The sequence below is a fragment of the Diadema setosum genome, chromosome 3, assembly GCF_964275005.1.
Source record: "Diadema setosum chromosome 3, eeDiaSeto1, whole genome shotgun sequence".
NCBI lineage: Eukaryota > Metazoa > Echinodermata > Echinoidea > Diadematoida > Diadematidae > Diadema > Diadema setosum.
The window spans coordinates 26,834,025-26,850,928 of record NC_092687.1 but is presented as its reverse complement, the minus strand read 5'-3'; the positions used below and the strand labels follow the sequence as shown (position 1 = coordinate 26,850,928).

Genomic DNA, 16,904 nt, shown 5'->3' with positions numbered 1-16,904 from the left:
AAAGAAGTTCACACAACACGAACAGTCAGGGACAGGCTAGGGACACGGAACAAAGAAAACAAAAGGAGAGGATGGGAGGTCATGGGCAAGGAGGCCAATAGGTGAAGGGAGGGGGATTAAAGCAGGAGGGTGGATAGACAAAAGGCATAGGAGGGTCAGTGATAATCCTGAGTGCCATGGGGGTGCATCCATTTAAGAATGAATTTTCTCACACACCCAAGCTGTCGCCATTTATGTGTGTGCGATGAAGCGTTAACGCCGTCGCTATAAGGCAGGACTGTTGCATCATGGGGGGGGGGGGGGGAACGGGTTGTGAGCTTGAACATAACCTGAACTTTAAGGGCGATTTTCTTTTTTTTTTTTCTTCTTCTTTTCTGACTTCTAGGGATGCGGAAAGGGGTTGTTTTATGTATTATTGTAAAGATAAAACTATACAATGTATGTAGAATTCAAGTATTTATATATACATGTGTAGACATGCCTAAAATTTCGTTTACTGCGACATACGCATTTCGACCGAGCGCATCACGACCTGTATGGACTACGCACATGTATTCTTTTATCTTGCGCTCTGCTTTTGTGGGAATTTCTTCAAGCATAGGTGTCAGGTTTTCCTACGTTACGTCTGCGGTCATTAATTCCATATTTGTTAGTTTGTCTGCTTTCTTATTCTGTGTTTATGCATTTTACTTGAACTTAAAGGTCTACACTGCAAAAAGTCCGGTGTTAAATAGTGAACACCGAGCTGGTGTTAAATTTTCGGTGCTCATTTATGGTGTTAAATTAACACCCCCGGGTGTCATTTCCAAATTTTAAACTGTTTTTTTGAAGAGTTTCTTAGTAACTGCACTTCTTGTTGATTTTTAATTTAAACAAGACGATCAAGAATTTTACATTAAAATACTAGATTTTTTAAAAAATGTGAAAATAATTTTACACCAAAGTAACACCAGCTGGTGTGGTCCCTTATTGAAGCTGGACGGGTGTTAAACCATTGATATTAACACCAACAAGTATCAAATCAACACCATGTGGTGTCATTTTTTAATTAACACCAGTACAGTGTCAAAATAACACCAGGTAACAGTGTCAAATTAACACCACGAAGTGTCAGGTGAACACTTTTCAACACCATCACAGTGCATTTTTAACACCTGTGGGTGTGGTCCTTTATTGAAGTTTGATCGGTGTTAGATTTAACACCCGTGGTGTTAAATCTAACACCCATGTTTTTACAGTGTAGACATTTCGTTTGCTAAATGCACGCGAGTCACGTTGCATTGTATGATGTATTTTGTTTCGTTGACCATTCATGAGAAGCGTTTCTTTGAGCAAACTCTCTTTTCACACCAAAATCACTTATAGAAGGTAGTCATCCACATTGGTTATCAAAATAATAATTCCGTCATTTTCCTTTCGTTCAGAAACAGGAATCAGAATTCTCAACACGTCATCCACATTGGTTATCAAAACAATTCCGTCATTTTTCCTTTCGTTCAGAAACAAAAATCTGTTATTCTCAACACGTTATTACAAAAATTACATCTCACAGCAATAATAGGGCCTACTATATTATAGAACCAACTCATCGCAGCAAAATGACACATTACGGTTACGAGGACATACACAATGCTTGAACAAATTACTTTGCTTCAAAATGTAGAAACAGATGAAGTGACATAACAAGAGAAAGGGCGCACCGAAAGAGGTACACTGTATCAAGATCAACTAAGATAAACTCTAACAAAAAAGAAGAAGAAGGAGGAAACTATTCCCCCCCCCCACACACACACACACGCACACACATACACACAAACGAGTAGATACACAAAGGTCATATGTTTACCTTTGGGAGCAGTGATTTAAAAGATGTTTTAGATATCACATGTGATGCATAATAGGTCCGTTGTGCAAAGCATCCTACATAATTTTTTGTAATAAAGCCTAGAATATAAGGAGATATCAGTATTTCTCTTATAGATTGTAAAGAACCTTCGGAATTAGGACCTTTGTTTCATTTTCGGATTAACGAACCTTCGGCATAACGAACCTTATTTCATTTTTTGATAAATGAACCTTTGGAATAACAAGTTACAAACCTCATATTTTCGGATTAACGGACCTTCGGAATAGCGAACTGTAACCGTTCACATAGTGTACTGTATTTTCGATCATACGGATTCAATTTTTTTTTTTTCCAGCAGTTGATTCTATCCCTATAACTCACATTTCAGAACTATGGGGGTTTTGTTTCATGTATACGTGGTGAATTAATACGCCTTTAATGCAAGAGCAAAAACATGGGAAAGTTTGAATGCTTTTCACGTGCACAGATTCTGATAGGTATTATCCCGTAACAGGGGCGGATCCAGGAATTCCGTAAAGTGGGGGCGCGTTTACAAAATTAAAGGGGGGCGCACGCACCCCTCCCCCATTTTTTTTTTTTTTTTACATTTCTTTTGTTTCAACAAAAAAAAAAAAAATAAAAATAAAGGGGGAGGGCGGGCGCCGGTTGCGGTCCTCCCTGGATCCGCCCCTGCGTAACCAAGTAAGTTTGAGAGAGAAAAGTTTGAGCCAAAAACACAGCGTTGACAAGTACTACCACAAATTGCATAGTACACAGTACGAGAAAGTTTACAGCACGAGATCTCTAGTTTGATTTTCATTTCGCTTCGAATAGTAGACGAGCAGTGACAATCCGTCAAAGTGCTAACTACAGCTAGGGCCTAGCGGCACAGTTTACAGGTCTACCTTCTGTTCACTGCATGGTACACATACTGAGTAAACAAGAACAAAGGCGTTTTCTTCTTTTGCATGTTAGCATGGGGACGATAGTGAATTAAGTTCACCAAGATTCAATGTTTGTAAACAAGAAAGCAGCGCGGAGCAAAGACCTCAGATCGTTGTTATAGCACACGTGCATCTATTGTGGTAACATTTTAATCAACGCACTAACACCATCTGAACATACTCAACGATCATGCCACACAATCACTGTGAAGGGGAAATGTTCAGCAACAACAAGAGCACGAGTATGTAGCCTACCATATACTGCACGCGCATTCATTCCGTGAGTGCCAAACACAAGCTAGAAACACACGCAATAAAGAAACATCGCAAGTTCGTGAACTGAGGGACCCTTTTTTTGTCTTATATCTTAACAAGATAAAGACGTGATTTCGGGTGCTGTTCGTTATTCCGAAGGTTCGTTTATCCGAAACACATAAATTCCCTAAACCATAGAGGTTCGTTAATCCGAAAACGAAAAAAGGTTCGTTAATTCGAACATTTGCGGCGTTATTTCGAAGGTTCGTTAATCCAAAAATGACATAGGGTTCGTCATTCCGAAGGTTCGTTAATCCGAAAATGAAATAGGGTTCGTTATCTCGAAGGTTCGTTGATCCGAAATGATATAGGATCCGAAATGATATAGGGTCCGTAACGAACCTTCGAAGTAAGTCGAGCTTTGTTTCATTTTCGGATTAACGAACCTTCGGAATAACGAACCTTATTTCATTTTCGGATTAACAAACCTTCGGACTAAAGAACCTTACTAACGAACCTTCGGAATAACGAGCTGTAACCGTGATTTCATATCCAATTTGTTTAATTGGACCTTTTAAAAGCTATGACTGTATCGAATCATTGAGAGCAATGAAATTTAACGGCCTTCTGTCCGCCGTATCAAAAGTGTGATGATAAAGGGGATGTGCGCATTGTCATTCGAAATACATGTAACTACATGTAACTCTACATTTAAGTAATTAGTCTGATTATTATATAGAAACTGATTTTGGGATTGATAGTCACTACTGACAGTTTTTATTCTCGTAAACGGCACCTGTCAATCTCACAGGCGTCAAGTCGAAGCACTCACACGTCATGAATTGACCATAACGTAAAAACGACAGAACTCTACACACAAGAGTTATGTGATAAAAACACGCTGGGCACACAAGATGAGTATGTTGGAACCACATGGCGCACTCACTGCTGGCAGGGCAAGCACGTGCTTTGCTCATCGAACTGATTGTTTTTATAGCGATAATATCGCTGCACAGCAGAGATTCGTATTCCAATGCACAGTAGGCCTACTCTCTCTCTCTCTCTCTCTCTCTCTCTCTCTCTAAAAAAAATGAAAACATTCACACTTGAAGGGGTGGATACATTTAAAACGGAGTCAATTTAGAGTGAATTTGGAGTGAATTTTGAGTGAAAATGTTCATTTTCACTCGGAGTGACCTCCGGGATCACTCGAAGATTTTGGAGTGCTATTGATGTAGCGCGATTCCGCTGCTTAAATGCATTCAGTTTTGCTCATAATCATTGATTTCATCCTTCTTTTTTTTTTCTTGGAAAGCAAGCACTCCTTAAAGAGGGAAAACCCCGATTGGACAAATTGCGACGTAAACATGCATTGACATAGTTATGTGATACGTATAAACAATTTATCATGAAAGGAGAGAAGGGTACCTACAGTACATGTATCCAAGATAAACATTATGCATGCACGTGTAGTACCACTTCTCGGGGACTCGAGTGAAGTTAAACGCAGCTTTGTTGATTACATAATGCCACTCTGGTGGTTTCGCCATACCCTTCTCTCTCTCCTACGTTTTTTTTGTTTTCTCCCTCTCTTTGTCTTTTTCTTTTTTCCCTACAAATCGTGTACTTTAAGAATAGACAGACGGTGTAAACTTCAACTCAAGTGGCTTCTTAAGATCTGCGCCTCTTTCATCCATCTTAGGGACCGTGACACTATTGTGAATGACACAATTAAAAGCATCACACAAGGACTTTCACGCCTCGTTAGACCTTTAAGACTCAGATCTTTTTCTTTCTTTTTATGTGTGTGTGTGTGTAGACGTGGACGCCATTGGGAAATATCAAGCTCGAGACAATAAGTGGCCACTTACAATATAATGACCGACCGATGTTGAAGGTAGATTAAATCAGTAACTAAGTCAGAAATTGGGGAACCAGTAAATAAATAGGCAGCGATCGACACTTCGACGGTTTGCCAATCTAATGTGCAGCGATCGACGTCGAAAGTGTCAATCAAATACGTTATTTACGGTCGACGTCGAAGGTTGATAAAATCAGTAAGCAGCGATCGATGTCGAAGGTTGATAATCGGATGGGTGCTGTTCGTAATATTCCGAAGGTTCGTAATTCCGAAGGGTCGTTAAATTCGAAACACACAAATTCCCTAAACCTACAGGTTCGTTAATTCGAACGTTTGTGGCGTTATTCCGAAGGTTCGTTATTCTGAAGATTCATGAATCCGAAAATGAAATTAACGGAACAATATACCTTCTGAATAACGAATCTTCGGACTAGAGAGCCTTCGGAATAACGAACATCGGAATAATAGCTACCGATGTGTAAGGTTCATGAAATTATTAAATAGCGACCAATGTCCAAAGTTGATTAGGTCATACCGTCCGACGTTAGTGATCGAGAAAACTATAAAGTAGCGGCTGATGTCGAAGGTTGATAAAATAAGGACAATTAAATCAAATAGGTATAGCGTCCATAATGTCGAGATCAAATAAAATTGAGCAGCAACGAAGTGTCGAAGGTTTATGTAATCAACTTGGTATCGCACGACGTCGAATGTTAAGCAAAATTATCTGATTTATCCGACATTTGTTTTAGCATTGTAAAGAGGCTAAAGTTACCGTTATTCATTTCTGATCGCAAAAGCAATCATCCAACATTTACTAGTATTTTGACACCTTACGGAGCCGAATGTTACAGTTAATCATTTTCAAATGTTAAAGCAAACAACCGACATTCATTTTAGCATCTTACGGAGCTGAATGTTATCCTTTTTCATTTCCAAACGTGAAAGCAAACATCCGCTATTTATTTTAGCATCTAACTGAGCCGATTGATACCGTTAATCATTTCCAAATGTAAAAGCAACAATCTGTTATTTATCTTAGCATCGTTCGGAGCAGAACATTACCGTTATTCATTTCCAAATTTAAAAGCAAACATCCGACAATCATTTTAGCATCGTACGGAGCCGAATGTTACTGTTTTTCATTATGAACGTCAAGGCAGACATCAGACATTTACTTTACCATCAAACGCAGCTGAATGTTACTGTTCGTCATTTCGAAATGTAATAGCAAATATCCGACATTTATTTTATTATATGGAGCAGACTGTTACTGCTATTCACCTCCAAACGTAAAAAGCAATCATCTGCCATTTTCTGGGCATCTTCCGGAGCCAAATGTTATTGCTATTTACTTTCGAAAGTAAAAGCAAACACCCGACATCTGTTTAATCATCATACGGAGTTGAATATTAGTGTTATTAATTTCCGAACATCAAAGGGATCATTCGACATTTATTTTAGCATCTTCCGGAGCTGAATGTTATTGTTATTTACTTTTGAACGTAAAAGCAAACATCCGGCATTTATTTTTATCATCGTACAGAGTTGAATATTATTGTTATTCATTTCCGAACGTCAAAGCAAAGATCCGACATTTATTTTAGCATCTTCCGGAGATGAATATTATTGCTATTTACTTCCGAAAGTAAAAGCAAACATCCGACATTTATTTAATCATCGTACGGAGTATTATTGTTATTCATTTCCAAACGTCAAAGGGATCATTGGACATTTGCTTTAGCATATTCGGGAGCTGAATGTTATGGTTATTATTTTACTTTCGAACGTAAAAGCAAACATCCGGCAAATTACTGATACTTTTCAAAAGATTTTCGCGGATCGATTTCAGCTAATTTCCTTCATGTAGCCGATGGTTGACGGGAGAGTTTGATTTTCATATCATTAATTCCGCGCTGGAGCGCTCGGGCAAATGCGGGTGTTTAGACGAGCGTGAAAGTGCGGGCGACTTCCCTCGTCTGTACGCGTCCAAACGCCCGCGTATTACCTAGTACGCCCGGACGAAAGGGCTTCCCGCATTTGCCCTAGGGGTTTTCGTGACGTTTCCCGCGGTCGGCACTGTAGATCTTTAGTTATTTACTTGAAATCATCAACATCAAATACTAAATCCAAAATGCGAAAAGATGGTCTGTCCATGTTACACGCGTTTACCACTAAGTCTAGAAATGGTATAAAACACAATTTTCAATAGAATTTTACAGCTGTTATTATCTTCTCTCATCAAAATTAAGCCATTCAATTGAAAAACAACAAAGTTTCAATGAGCAGTCATAATTTGACCTTCATATGTTAGTACATAGATTTCTGTCCTGCGTTAGACGCGTTCACCCAAAATGTTTCATTTTGGCATAAATTTTAATAGATTGCTTGTTTGAAGCAATTTTGGAACAAAGTTACTGTATCTCTCATTGAAGTGTTCTTGAAGATCACATTATATTTGGGGGTAATACGCACTGGAAACAGAAAATATAGACATCCCTGAAAAGTACCCTTTTACCATGGAAATGCCCAGTTGACGGCCTTATTTCACAGCATTTTCATTAATTGCCACTGGCATTCGATGCACACATAGTGTAGACAAGAACTATTGTGTGCATTTTGATTGAATTGTGAATCTTACAGTGTACAACTTGTACAATGTAGCTCTTGCAAATTTCACAGAATTATTAAAAATACACCCTAAAATTTTGTTTTACAGTAAATGGAATATTCATAAACCAGGACAACACTTTTGAGAACAGGCAATCGAGACGCTGTCCTCCACCTAGAGAAAACTACAGTAAACTGTGTGTCTGTCTACTCAGAATGATAAAATGTTTTGTATCATAAATTGTTTTTTTTTTTTTTTTTTCTGGTTCAAAAATGTAGGCCTACATAAAATTATGTTACACTGTGTATTGTATGCCGAGCCAAACTTTTTCACTTTAGCAACCATTAACACATTAAAACATTACTGTACTTTCAATTTGTACACTCGGGAATAGAATGTAAACACAGTGCTCAGCTATAAATGGCAAGGCCATCCACGGTGGCACAATAGGGAATTCTGGTATTTAATGTCTATTCATTGACAAAAGGTTTCAAGACATGGGTGCTAATCAGTGAAGAAAGCATCCGTCATGTGTGCCACACATGGAACAAAAGCAGAGAAAGGGTTACACTGTAAAGGTCCAAAAGCTGTACATATACACACTGTATTACAGTACATGTATGAACATGTGCATTGCAATGCATTTAGAGGCCAAACCGCCACAGATTTAGTTTGATGCAGAGTTTGTATTGTCATAGCATCAAAATTGTATGGGGTGCATGATTGCTATAAAGATGCATCTTGTTTATAGCCATTGAAAGGGGGTTCAGAAATTAGATGCATATTGTTCAAAGTACACAGTAATTAAAGGCTTAGATTCTGATCACAAAGTCTAATTACCTCTGCCAAGGGAGGAGGTTATATGTTTTCGTTTACCGTTGGTTTGTTTGTTAGTTAGTTTGTTTGTGTGCAAAATAACTCAAAAAGTAGTGAACGGATTTGGATGAAACTTACAGGAAAGGTTGAGAATGATACAAGTAACAGATGATTAAATTTTGGTAGTGATCCGAGAATTTGGGGGGAATTTATGGCAGGATTTTTGATATTTTGGCAGGTATAGTGTCAATGAACTTGAGAGTTCAGGCTGCGCGCACTAAAGTGCGTGCTCTAGTTTCTGCCAAGGTGAGGGCGCGGCGTGCAGCTGGAAGTTTATTATGATGTAACAAAAGGTTTCTAGAATTGGGAAATCGGCGACTTTCAGCACAGAATGATAAGTACGTATGGGTGGAAATCACTGATATCTCTATGGAAAAACAAGATCAGTGGTGGAAATGAGCTGCATGCTTGGCGGAGGTCTGTGCTCTCACAGCGGTGCTTCTCTAGTTTCTTATTAAAGGACAAGTTCACCTTCATTAACATAAGGATTGAGAGAATGTAGCAATATTTAGTAGAACACATCATTGAAAGTTTGAGGAAAATCAGATAATCCGTTCAAAAATTATGAATTTTTGAAGTTTTTGTGCAGCCACCGCTGGATGAGAAGACTTCTGCAGCGTACAGTGTATGATGTCATATGAGTACAACAATATAAGGAAAATATAAAGAGAATTTCACAAAAGTTCATCTTTTGAAAAAAGTACACATTCCCTTGACTCGTTACTGACATTACATTGTATGTTATGGGTAATATTCCCACTGCCTTTAGAAAGAGGCAAGTCAAGTGCTCTTTTATTATGCTAAAAAAAGGTTAAATATGTTGAATTTTCTTCACATTTTTTTTATACTGTTGTACGCATATATATATATGACATCACAAGCTGTACAAAATGTAACGTAGTCTCCTAATCCAGCAGTTCCAACACAAAAATTTTTAAAATTCATAACTTTTGCATCGATTGTCTAATTTTCCTCAAACTTTCACTGACATGTTCTACTAATTAATATTGCTGCACTCTCTTAATCCTTATGTTTATGAAGGTGAACTTGTCTTTTAAAAGTGATGGTTGAAGTTTGATTAAATCAACAAATTGTGTGCTTATTAAACATGGCACATCATTATTTTGTTATCTTTCTTGCAATGTTTTCTTGTTTGTTGGATTTTGAAAGAATTTAGTTTGCTTTACTGTAAAATTGGATATTTTCGCGGGACTAATTTTTCGCGCTAGGCCGGGTCAGAAGAGTTTCGCGTGTTTTTAATTCCGCGGAATCAAGACATCACGCACAGGAACGTATGGCAAGCAAAAATATTTGCGTGTTTTTATTTTTGCGCTAGTTTCTGGTTGCGCGAAATGCGTGAAAATTTCAACACCGCGAAAATTTCCACTTTTACAGTACCCCATGACATACAGTAAGTGACGGTGGCACTATGTCAGTTGAACACTGTGTACCGCTTTGTATGTATCGAGAGCACCAAAGACAGTTACTGGTAAATCATTGATTCCAGGAGGCTTAAATTTGAGTGCAGCTTTACACTGTATTAAGTTATCAGCTACTTCTAGAGGTACAGTTGACTGTACAACTGTAAGCATTATGGAATTTCTGTATAATTGTAATACAGCACGGCCTAGTGTACAGACCTTGTAAGCATGCTACATCATATATGTGCAGAAAGGAGATTTACAAAGACTGCTATCTCAAACTTACTGTTTACAATCTGTGGGTAAATAGAGTATTGCGATTATGAGTCAGTCCAAGGTTGACAAAATCTTGATCACACTTGGACTTTAGTTCTACTACAGTACCATGATATACAATTATCTTCTCTCTTTTTTCTTCTTCTTCTTAAATGATTCCACCATCAACAATGGAAACACCAACTTCAGATGTGTACATGTTAAAGTGCACTCTGAGATCAGGGTATCAATCCAATGGCAGAGACACGGTATAGTTCATGTACATTGTACCCATGCACATGAAATGTACAGTGTACATGCATATAAAACACACTCTACATGTACCGGGAATGTAGACCTCAAACTCATACTACTGGGCCCGTTTCATAAAACTTGTCATCAGTGACAAGTTGTCATAGATGTGACAAGCTACTGAAATCCTTGCATCTGATTGGCTGTGAGCAAATTTGTCATAGAAATGTGGCACTTGTCACTGATGACAAGTTTTATGAAACGGGCCCCTGAACTACTTTATTTTTAATCTCAGGTTGGAAAACAGACAAAATGTTTGAATCTAGTATTTAATTTTATCATACCATATTTGGACAAGAGTTCTCCTCCCTTCCTCCCCCCCACCCCCCTCCCCCACCCCCTCCCCCACCCCCCAGCTCCCTCTTTCTCACTCACTCACTCTCCAGCCAATCCAAACTGACAGTGTGTAGTGGATTCAATGAAAAACCTCTTGCAGCAGCTAATTAGCAGCCTCTAAACTCAACGACCTGCACTTGTCATTAATCTTGTGAAAGACACTTTACATCAAGAGCACTTGTAGCTCTCTGCCCACTCTGGCTGAGAGTGGTAATAATAAATTCTTGACTGCACACGGTCGGTGACGAAGTATTGGTTTGGATCTACGGAAAGGGATCACAGCACCCACTAATCACTATCAAAATGCCAGCCCAGTGCCTAATTTGTAAAACAACTGACAGTTAACATGTACATGATGTATACACTTGTACATACAGTCTGTATACATTGAACAGCAACATGAATACAAAAATTTGTACACGTATACTGTACTTATTATAGAAGATGGTTCATTGTACAAGTTTGTATTAATAACTCTTGTACTACATGGAACAGATGCCGTTAAATTATAATTGAGTGCAGCTTGAATGTAAGTTGAAAGAAGAGAGAACCCAGAAGTGAAATGAAAGCTTTAATTGCAACTGAAGTGTTCTATAAAAAACAAAACTATTGATAATACCTCCTTCCTCATTGTCAAATATTCCATTGCGTAATCTTTAACTAGCTAATTTGGAAAGAGAGTATGATCTAAAGTTTATGACCAGCTTTTTAAAACAAGATATTTTGCTTGCTAAACTCACCTCCTCACTATCAAGCTTGATGACCGGCAGTCCTGACTGGTCAGTGGCCGACGGTCAATAGGGCAGAACTTATGCAGGTGCAGGACACTGCGCAAGCAGCGCATGCAGAACGTGTGGCCGCACATCGTGTCCATGGGATTGACCAGTGGCTGCAGGCAAACATTGCATGCCAGCTCTTCGTCCACAACGTCGCAGTACTCGTAGACGTGGTTGTCGTGGAGATGGTGGCGCTGCCCACAAGTGCGGCACAGGATGATGGGGTTGCGCACTGCTGGCGACGGGGCTGGTTCCATCGCCATTACAATTCACACACACACACACACACCCAAACTCGTACAAAAATATCTGACTAATTGCAGAACATCCAAACCCGCAGATTTTGCTGGCTGTGTCAAACAACTCCAGTGTCTCAACAATGGTTGGTGTTACGCAACTCTGTCCATTATAACAATAGCTTGAAGTTCACAAATGTTAATTTCCAAACATCGATTATTCCTAGTAGGTCCCTTTTCCAGCACAATCCACGGGTATGTTCCCTTCATCCTATGCGACCATTATTCCCTAGCGGTTATTTTGCTGAAGAATCCCTGCACAAAACGAATATAAAGATAACTGCATATTTTCTCATGTCCTGATTTAGTTTTTTTTTTTCCCTGAAAACCTCTATGCATTTTTTTTTTCACAATTCCTCTTTGTACTTGTAGGTACTTCCAGATGAAATAAAACGCAGTCTGACATTTAAAGTTTGCGCTTGGCACGATTTCCCTCTCCCATCCACAAGGATCCTCATTCCTCATCTGCGAGAACAAATTTCCTCTCACGGGTAGATTTCCAAGAAAGAGCCAACGTGGGGATTGGGTTCACATGGGTGAAGAGCCTGCCGCCATAACGTATGCATGGCTCAATTTCTCACATACGATGTCACTCACGATCCCCCGAGACACTTTTGCCTTTCTCACACGTACGCCCCATCAAAGGAAAAAAGAACAATGTGTTTCGCATGCCTGGTGATCTCTTCCTCAAGCACTGCTACCACGCTGCCCTCAAGCTGAACCAGGTGGTTCCTCCCTTCGGCCAACCTCACCGCGATGCCGCTCGATCATTATCACCTCCCATACTTGATCCCCGGATGAAAAGAGCCTGGCGTCGTGACGTAACGAGAGACGGGATTTCTAACCCCAAACAATGGTCCCGGGAAAAGCGATTGCAGGCACGTGGGGGATAATTATGTTGATGACAAAGACAGTGCCCCGTGTTTAATATTTGACGGAAAATGGAGGCCGTATTTTTAATACAGTAGTCTGCAGATTCTATTCTCTTAAACCCCTGCGAATGTGGGAGGGGGGACTGTACGTATGATCTACCCTTAAGTCTGTAGTAGGTCTTCTGCAGCAAGGAAATAAAAAAATACTTGCTCTCTCCCCTTAATCAATTCATCTCAAATTCGGTCCCTTGACAACTTTGGTCCATGCGTTTGCCACGACAACTTCTCAGTGGGCAGCTTGTTGTTGTTGATAGCGGACGACGATACCATTCACAGACAAGTCCCATGCGTGTCCAAGTCCTGCAAAAAGATAACAGTTAAGAGATCATACGTATAAATTTATGGGATGTTAATCAGTCTTCCCTGAGTGCCTACTATACAAATGGACCACACTAAAAATAATCTTCAATTTTGGCCTGGAGTGTACACTGTTTATAAAAGACAAGACTGCTTTCTGACACCTTTTCACTACAAGCAAATGCTCAGCAAAGGCTACAAGCAAAAAACAACGAACAACAACAGAAAACACTGTTATGCAGTCCTTTCCACTACATCAGACCGTTTATTTAGATACACTATGCAAGTCAAGTACAGAATCCTATAATCTTTGACTAACCAATTTTGGTTATTTCAAGTACAACTGTACTATTCTGTTATAGCCACCCAGTCCAGGGGATGAAATAAACATTTCTTTCCCCCATTTGTTCTCCCTTCCCAAAGCACTGGAACTGTTTACATTTCTGAAGCAATGTACACACTCCCTAAACACCCATAATACATCCACAGGCATACAATCATGTGTACATAATATGTAGTGGCAGACCTGTACAGGGTTCAAATTGTACAGTGCATGATAGTACTGTACGTAGATGGGTGATACCACTGAAGGGTTTGTCAAAGTGGTAATGAGTTGGAAATCCCCTTTACTACAAGGTGGCACTGTACGACTGTTCAACGTACTGCATTGTACATCCAGTATTAAAGGAGTGTCCCTTCACCATAATGCAAAGCACAGTGCCACATTCTCAATTAGCAGAGAGAGAGAGAGTAAAGTACCCCCTGTTGCCATGCACAAAGTGTGACTGTGCGAACGACACTGGCCTACTAATAAGGTACATTTTGTACGAGGCGAGTGGAAAGACTCAATGAGATATGAATAAATTAATAGTGTGGGTGGGGGCTCAGCACCTGCAGTATATCAATCATATTTTATCAGAAATGAAGGTCTCAGTATCTACAGATCATTAGCCCACTTGTGCAATAATCTACTCTCCTCAATTGCTCTGGATATCACAATATACAGTGGTCCTGTTAGTGTTAGTGTTCACTGGGTTAAATCACATCCATCAAAAGTCTGAGACCACATTAATTAGCATTGTTTGATGCCACACCTGTGCATCAGTTACAGTTCACTTGCCAACATTTTCATACAGAGAAAGCGGTAGAATCCAGGCTGCCCAAGCAAGCAGCACTAGCTTGAATGTTTTAACTCTTTATGTGCCACGTTCGCACGTCCGGCTCAGTCGACGGCGTGCTAACTTCGCATATTCTGCTCAACAAACAAAGCCGCCAAAACCGATCGATAAATCGCTAATCCCGCGGTACAATCAAAGCGTTTCTCGCGCTTTTGTTCCTCTCACATACGGCTTGTATTCTATGTGGTGATTGACTATCAAGTTGTGTTCCAAACTAGATTTGCCTGTACGTTCTAAGTTTCTGTCACTATTTCATGTGCAAATGTCATGCCTTTACAGTAATGTAGCAACTGGTAAATCAAAAGAAAAATTGGAAATATAATTCTTATACATTATATATGGAAGTAAAGTTTGGCATTCCTCTAACTTTGCTCACTGTTGTGTCCAGCTTAACATAAATTTGTAGAAGTTATACAAATTGGAAAAACAGAATTCTTTCTCAAAGCATGACTACCTTCGTGTTTCAGAATAACGTGGCACACAGGGGATTTCCACCATGGCACATAAAGGGTTAATGAGATCTCTCAAAAGTGATAGCCCACCAACAAGTTTGTAGAGTTGGCAAGTATAATGCTAATATTCATGGCTAGTATCTACACTAGAATATGAACTTCTTTTGTCATATAATGGTACAGTATTGGTGGAGATGAGAATTGGGCCTTTAAACTTTTTGCGAGATACCAAGAAAACACTTTGTACAGAGCATACCATTTTAAGAGGAATTCAAAGTTTATTTGATGAAAGTCGGGTTTTGCATGACTGAAACATCCAAAAACAAAGTAAAACAAAGTGATCGCAATAAAGTGTGAGTCCCACACTTTTATTACAATTGCTCTTTTTTGGATATCTCGGCAATTTCAAAACCAATTTTCATCAAATAAACGTCGAATTCCTCATAGAACTACATGCTCTTTCATATATTTCATAAAAGGTTTCTCATTATCTCACCAAAAAAAAATGTTAGAAACCTGAAATTAGATCTCAACCAAAACTATACGATCCCTTTAAAGTAGCATAATTATCAAAATCCTTAAAATTTGACAATCTGCTTGCCAAACCGGGCAAGTGGTTTAAAAGAAAAATTAAAAAAAAAGTTGTGTACAACACACCCTGCCTAAAAAGCCATCTGTATTAAATGTTCTATACTGATAAGTAGATACTTAGAAGTACAAATGTACCATGCTCTCAAATGCTCAATGCACATTATATGTACAATTTACATGTAGGTCTACATCATGTACAAAACTACACATTTGAGTGGACAGTGAGATATTTGTACAATGTAGTTTGTACACTTGCAGATTGTCCTCACACTCTGAACACTACACACGGATGTTGGAATTGTAAAGAATGAGCACAGGAATGTTCATTTGTTATGCACAGGTTCTGCACTGATACACCAGGGTAAATCCAGGCACTGGCACTATTGCTCAATATTTCGCATCATTCATTACCTAGGTATTCACACCCTACTTTGGGCTGGGCCTACATAATGTTCCATGGAGCATAACGGGGGATTCCCCTGGACTTCTACTGTATACTGGCATGGATCTGTAACATAACGATGGCACAAGCATTTTTTAGGGTTCACTGCCCTCACTGAAAGCTGTTAATACTTCGTGGGCATAAACACAAACAGAATGCACACCAAACGCCCCCATTCTGTAACGAGAAACCTGTGCTGCCTACAGCAGTGGGCATGAGAATACAAAAGAATTTACCAACACACAATGAGTGCACTCTCACACCATTTCACGCCACAGGGAACAGTCTTGAAAATATGCAGTCACTATGAAGAAATCAATACTGACCACATCTGTTCTAAACACAAACCATCAAAACACTGCTTAACTAATATACACCGTACCTTATAATGTCTGGTCTCTACCTACATTGCACATGCTTTAATAGCACTTCCCTGAACTACAATATTACATGTACTATGTGTTGCACTACATTTTCATTCCATTATGTGTATCATATCATGAACATATCTACATTGCAATCAAAGATATGTTGACAATGAATGCATTTTAAAAAGGTACTTAATTTGATATTATCTGTTATGTTCATGATAATGTATTTTAAAAAGGAATCATGCTAACGGCAAATTAATTGGTCTGAAAGCACACAGACTCATATCACAGGAGGGTCGTGGGATGTTATGCATGGCACTGCACCTCAAAAAACATCCTGTAAAAAGATGTGAAGTGCACTACAGCCTCTTAAAAAAAAAAAAAAAAACATTAGGGCAATGTTTCGAAACAGCACACTAAATATCAATTGATTCCAATTAGCATTCTAATTTCATAGTCAGATCAATAAAATTTCTTGAGTGAAACTCAGGATATTCCTCAAAGTAGCGGATTAGTGAAATGGTGAATTTTCGCGGTATAATATGATTTTCTCTTCCTAGAATTTAGCGTGAAACATTAAATAAGATATGCATGCATTGCAACCCACCACTCAGCACCAGCTTATCAAGTATTATGTGTAATGATTTTATAGCAGATCATCTACGCACAAAATATACATGGCTGGTCTAGGCTCCATATAATGCATTTGGCTGCAGCCCGTGATTTGCAAGATACAACAGGTAAAGTGCATGCTTTTACTATCAAAATACAGTTTAAAACAAATTCTCAAATTAAATTGCTTTTGGCTATCATGAATAGGAAAGGATTTACTGTAGAGCTCTAATCTATCTT

At 39.0% G+C, this 16,904-nt stretch overlaps 1 protein-coding gene across 1 annotated transcript in view; it reads right to left on the bottom strand.

The window, feature by feature from the left end:
- LOC140246740 (ligand of Numb protein X 2-like) overlaps positions 1 to 11,756 on the bottom strand; it is a 43,106-nt gene extending 31,350 nt beyond the window's left edge. The window contains exon 1 of the mRNA XM_072326079.1: positions 11,458 to 11,756. Within this exon, the coding sequence (XP_072182180.1) occupies positions 11,458 to 11,756 (299 nt within the window). The remainder of the gene's footprint in view (positions 1 to 11,457) is intronic.
- Between the last annotated feature and the right edge of the window lie 5,148 nt (positions 11,757 to 16,904).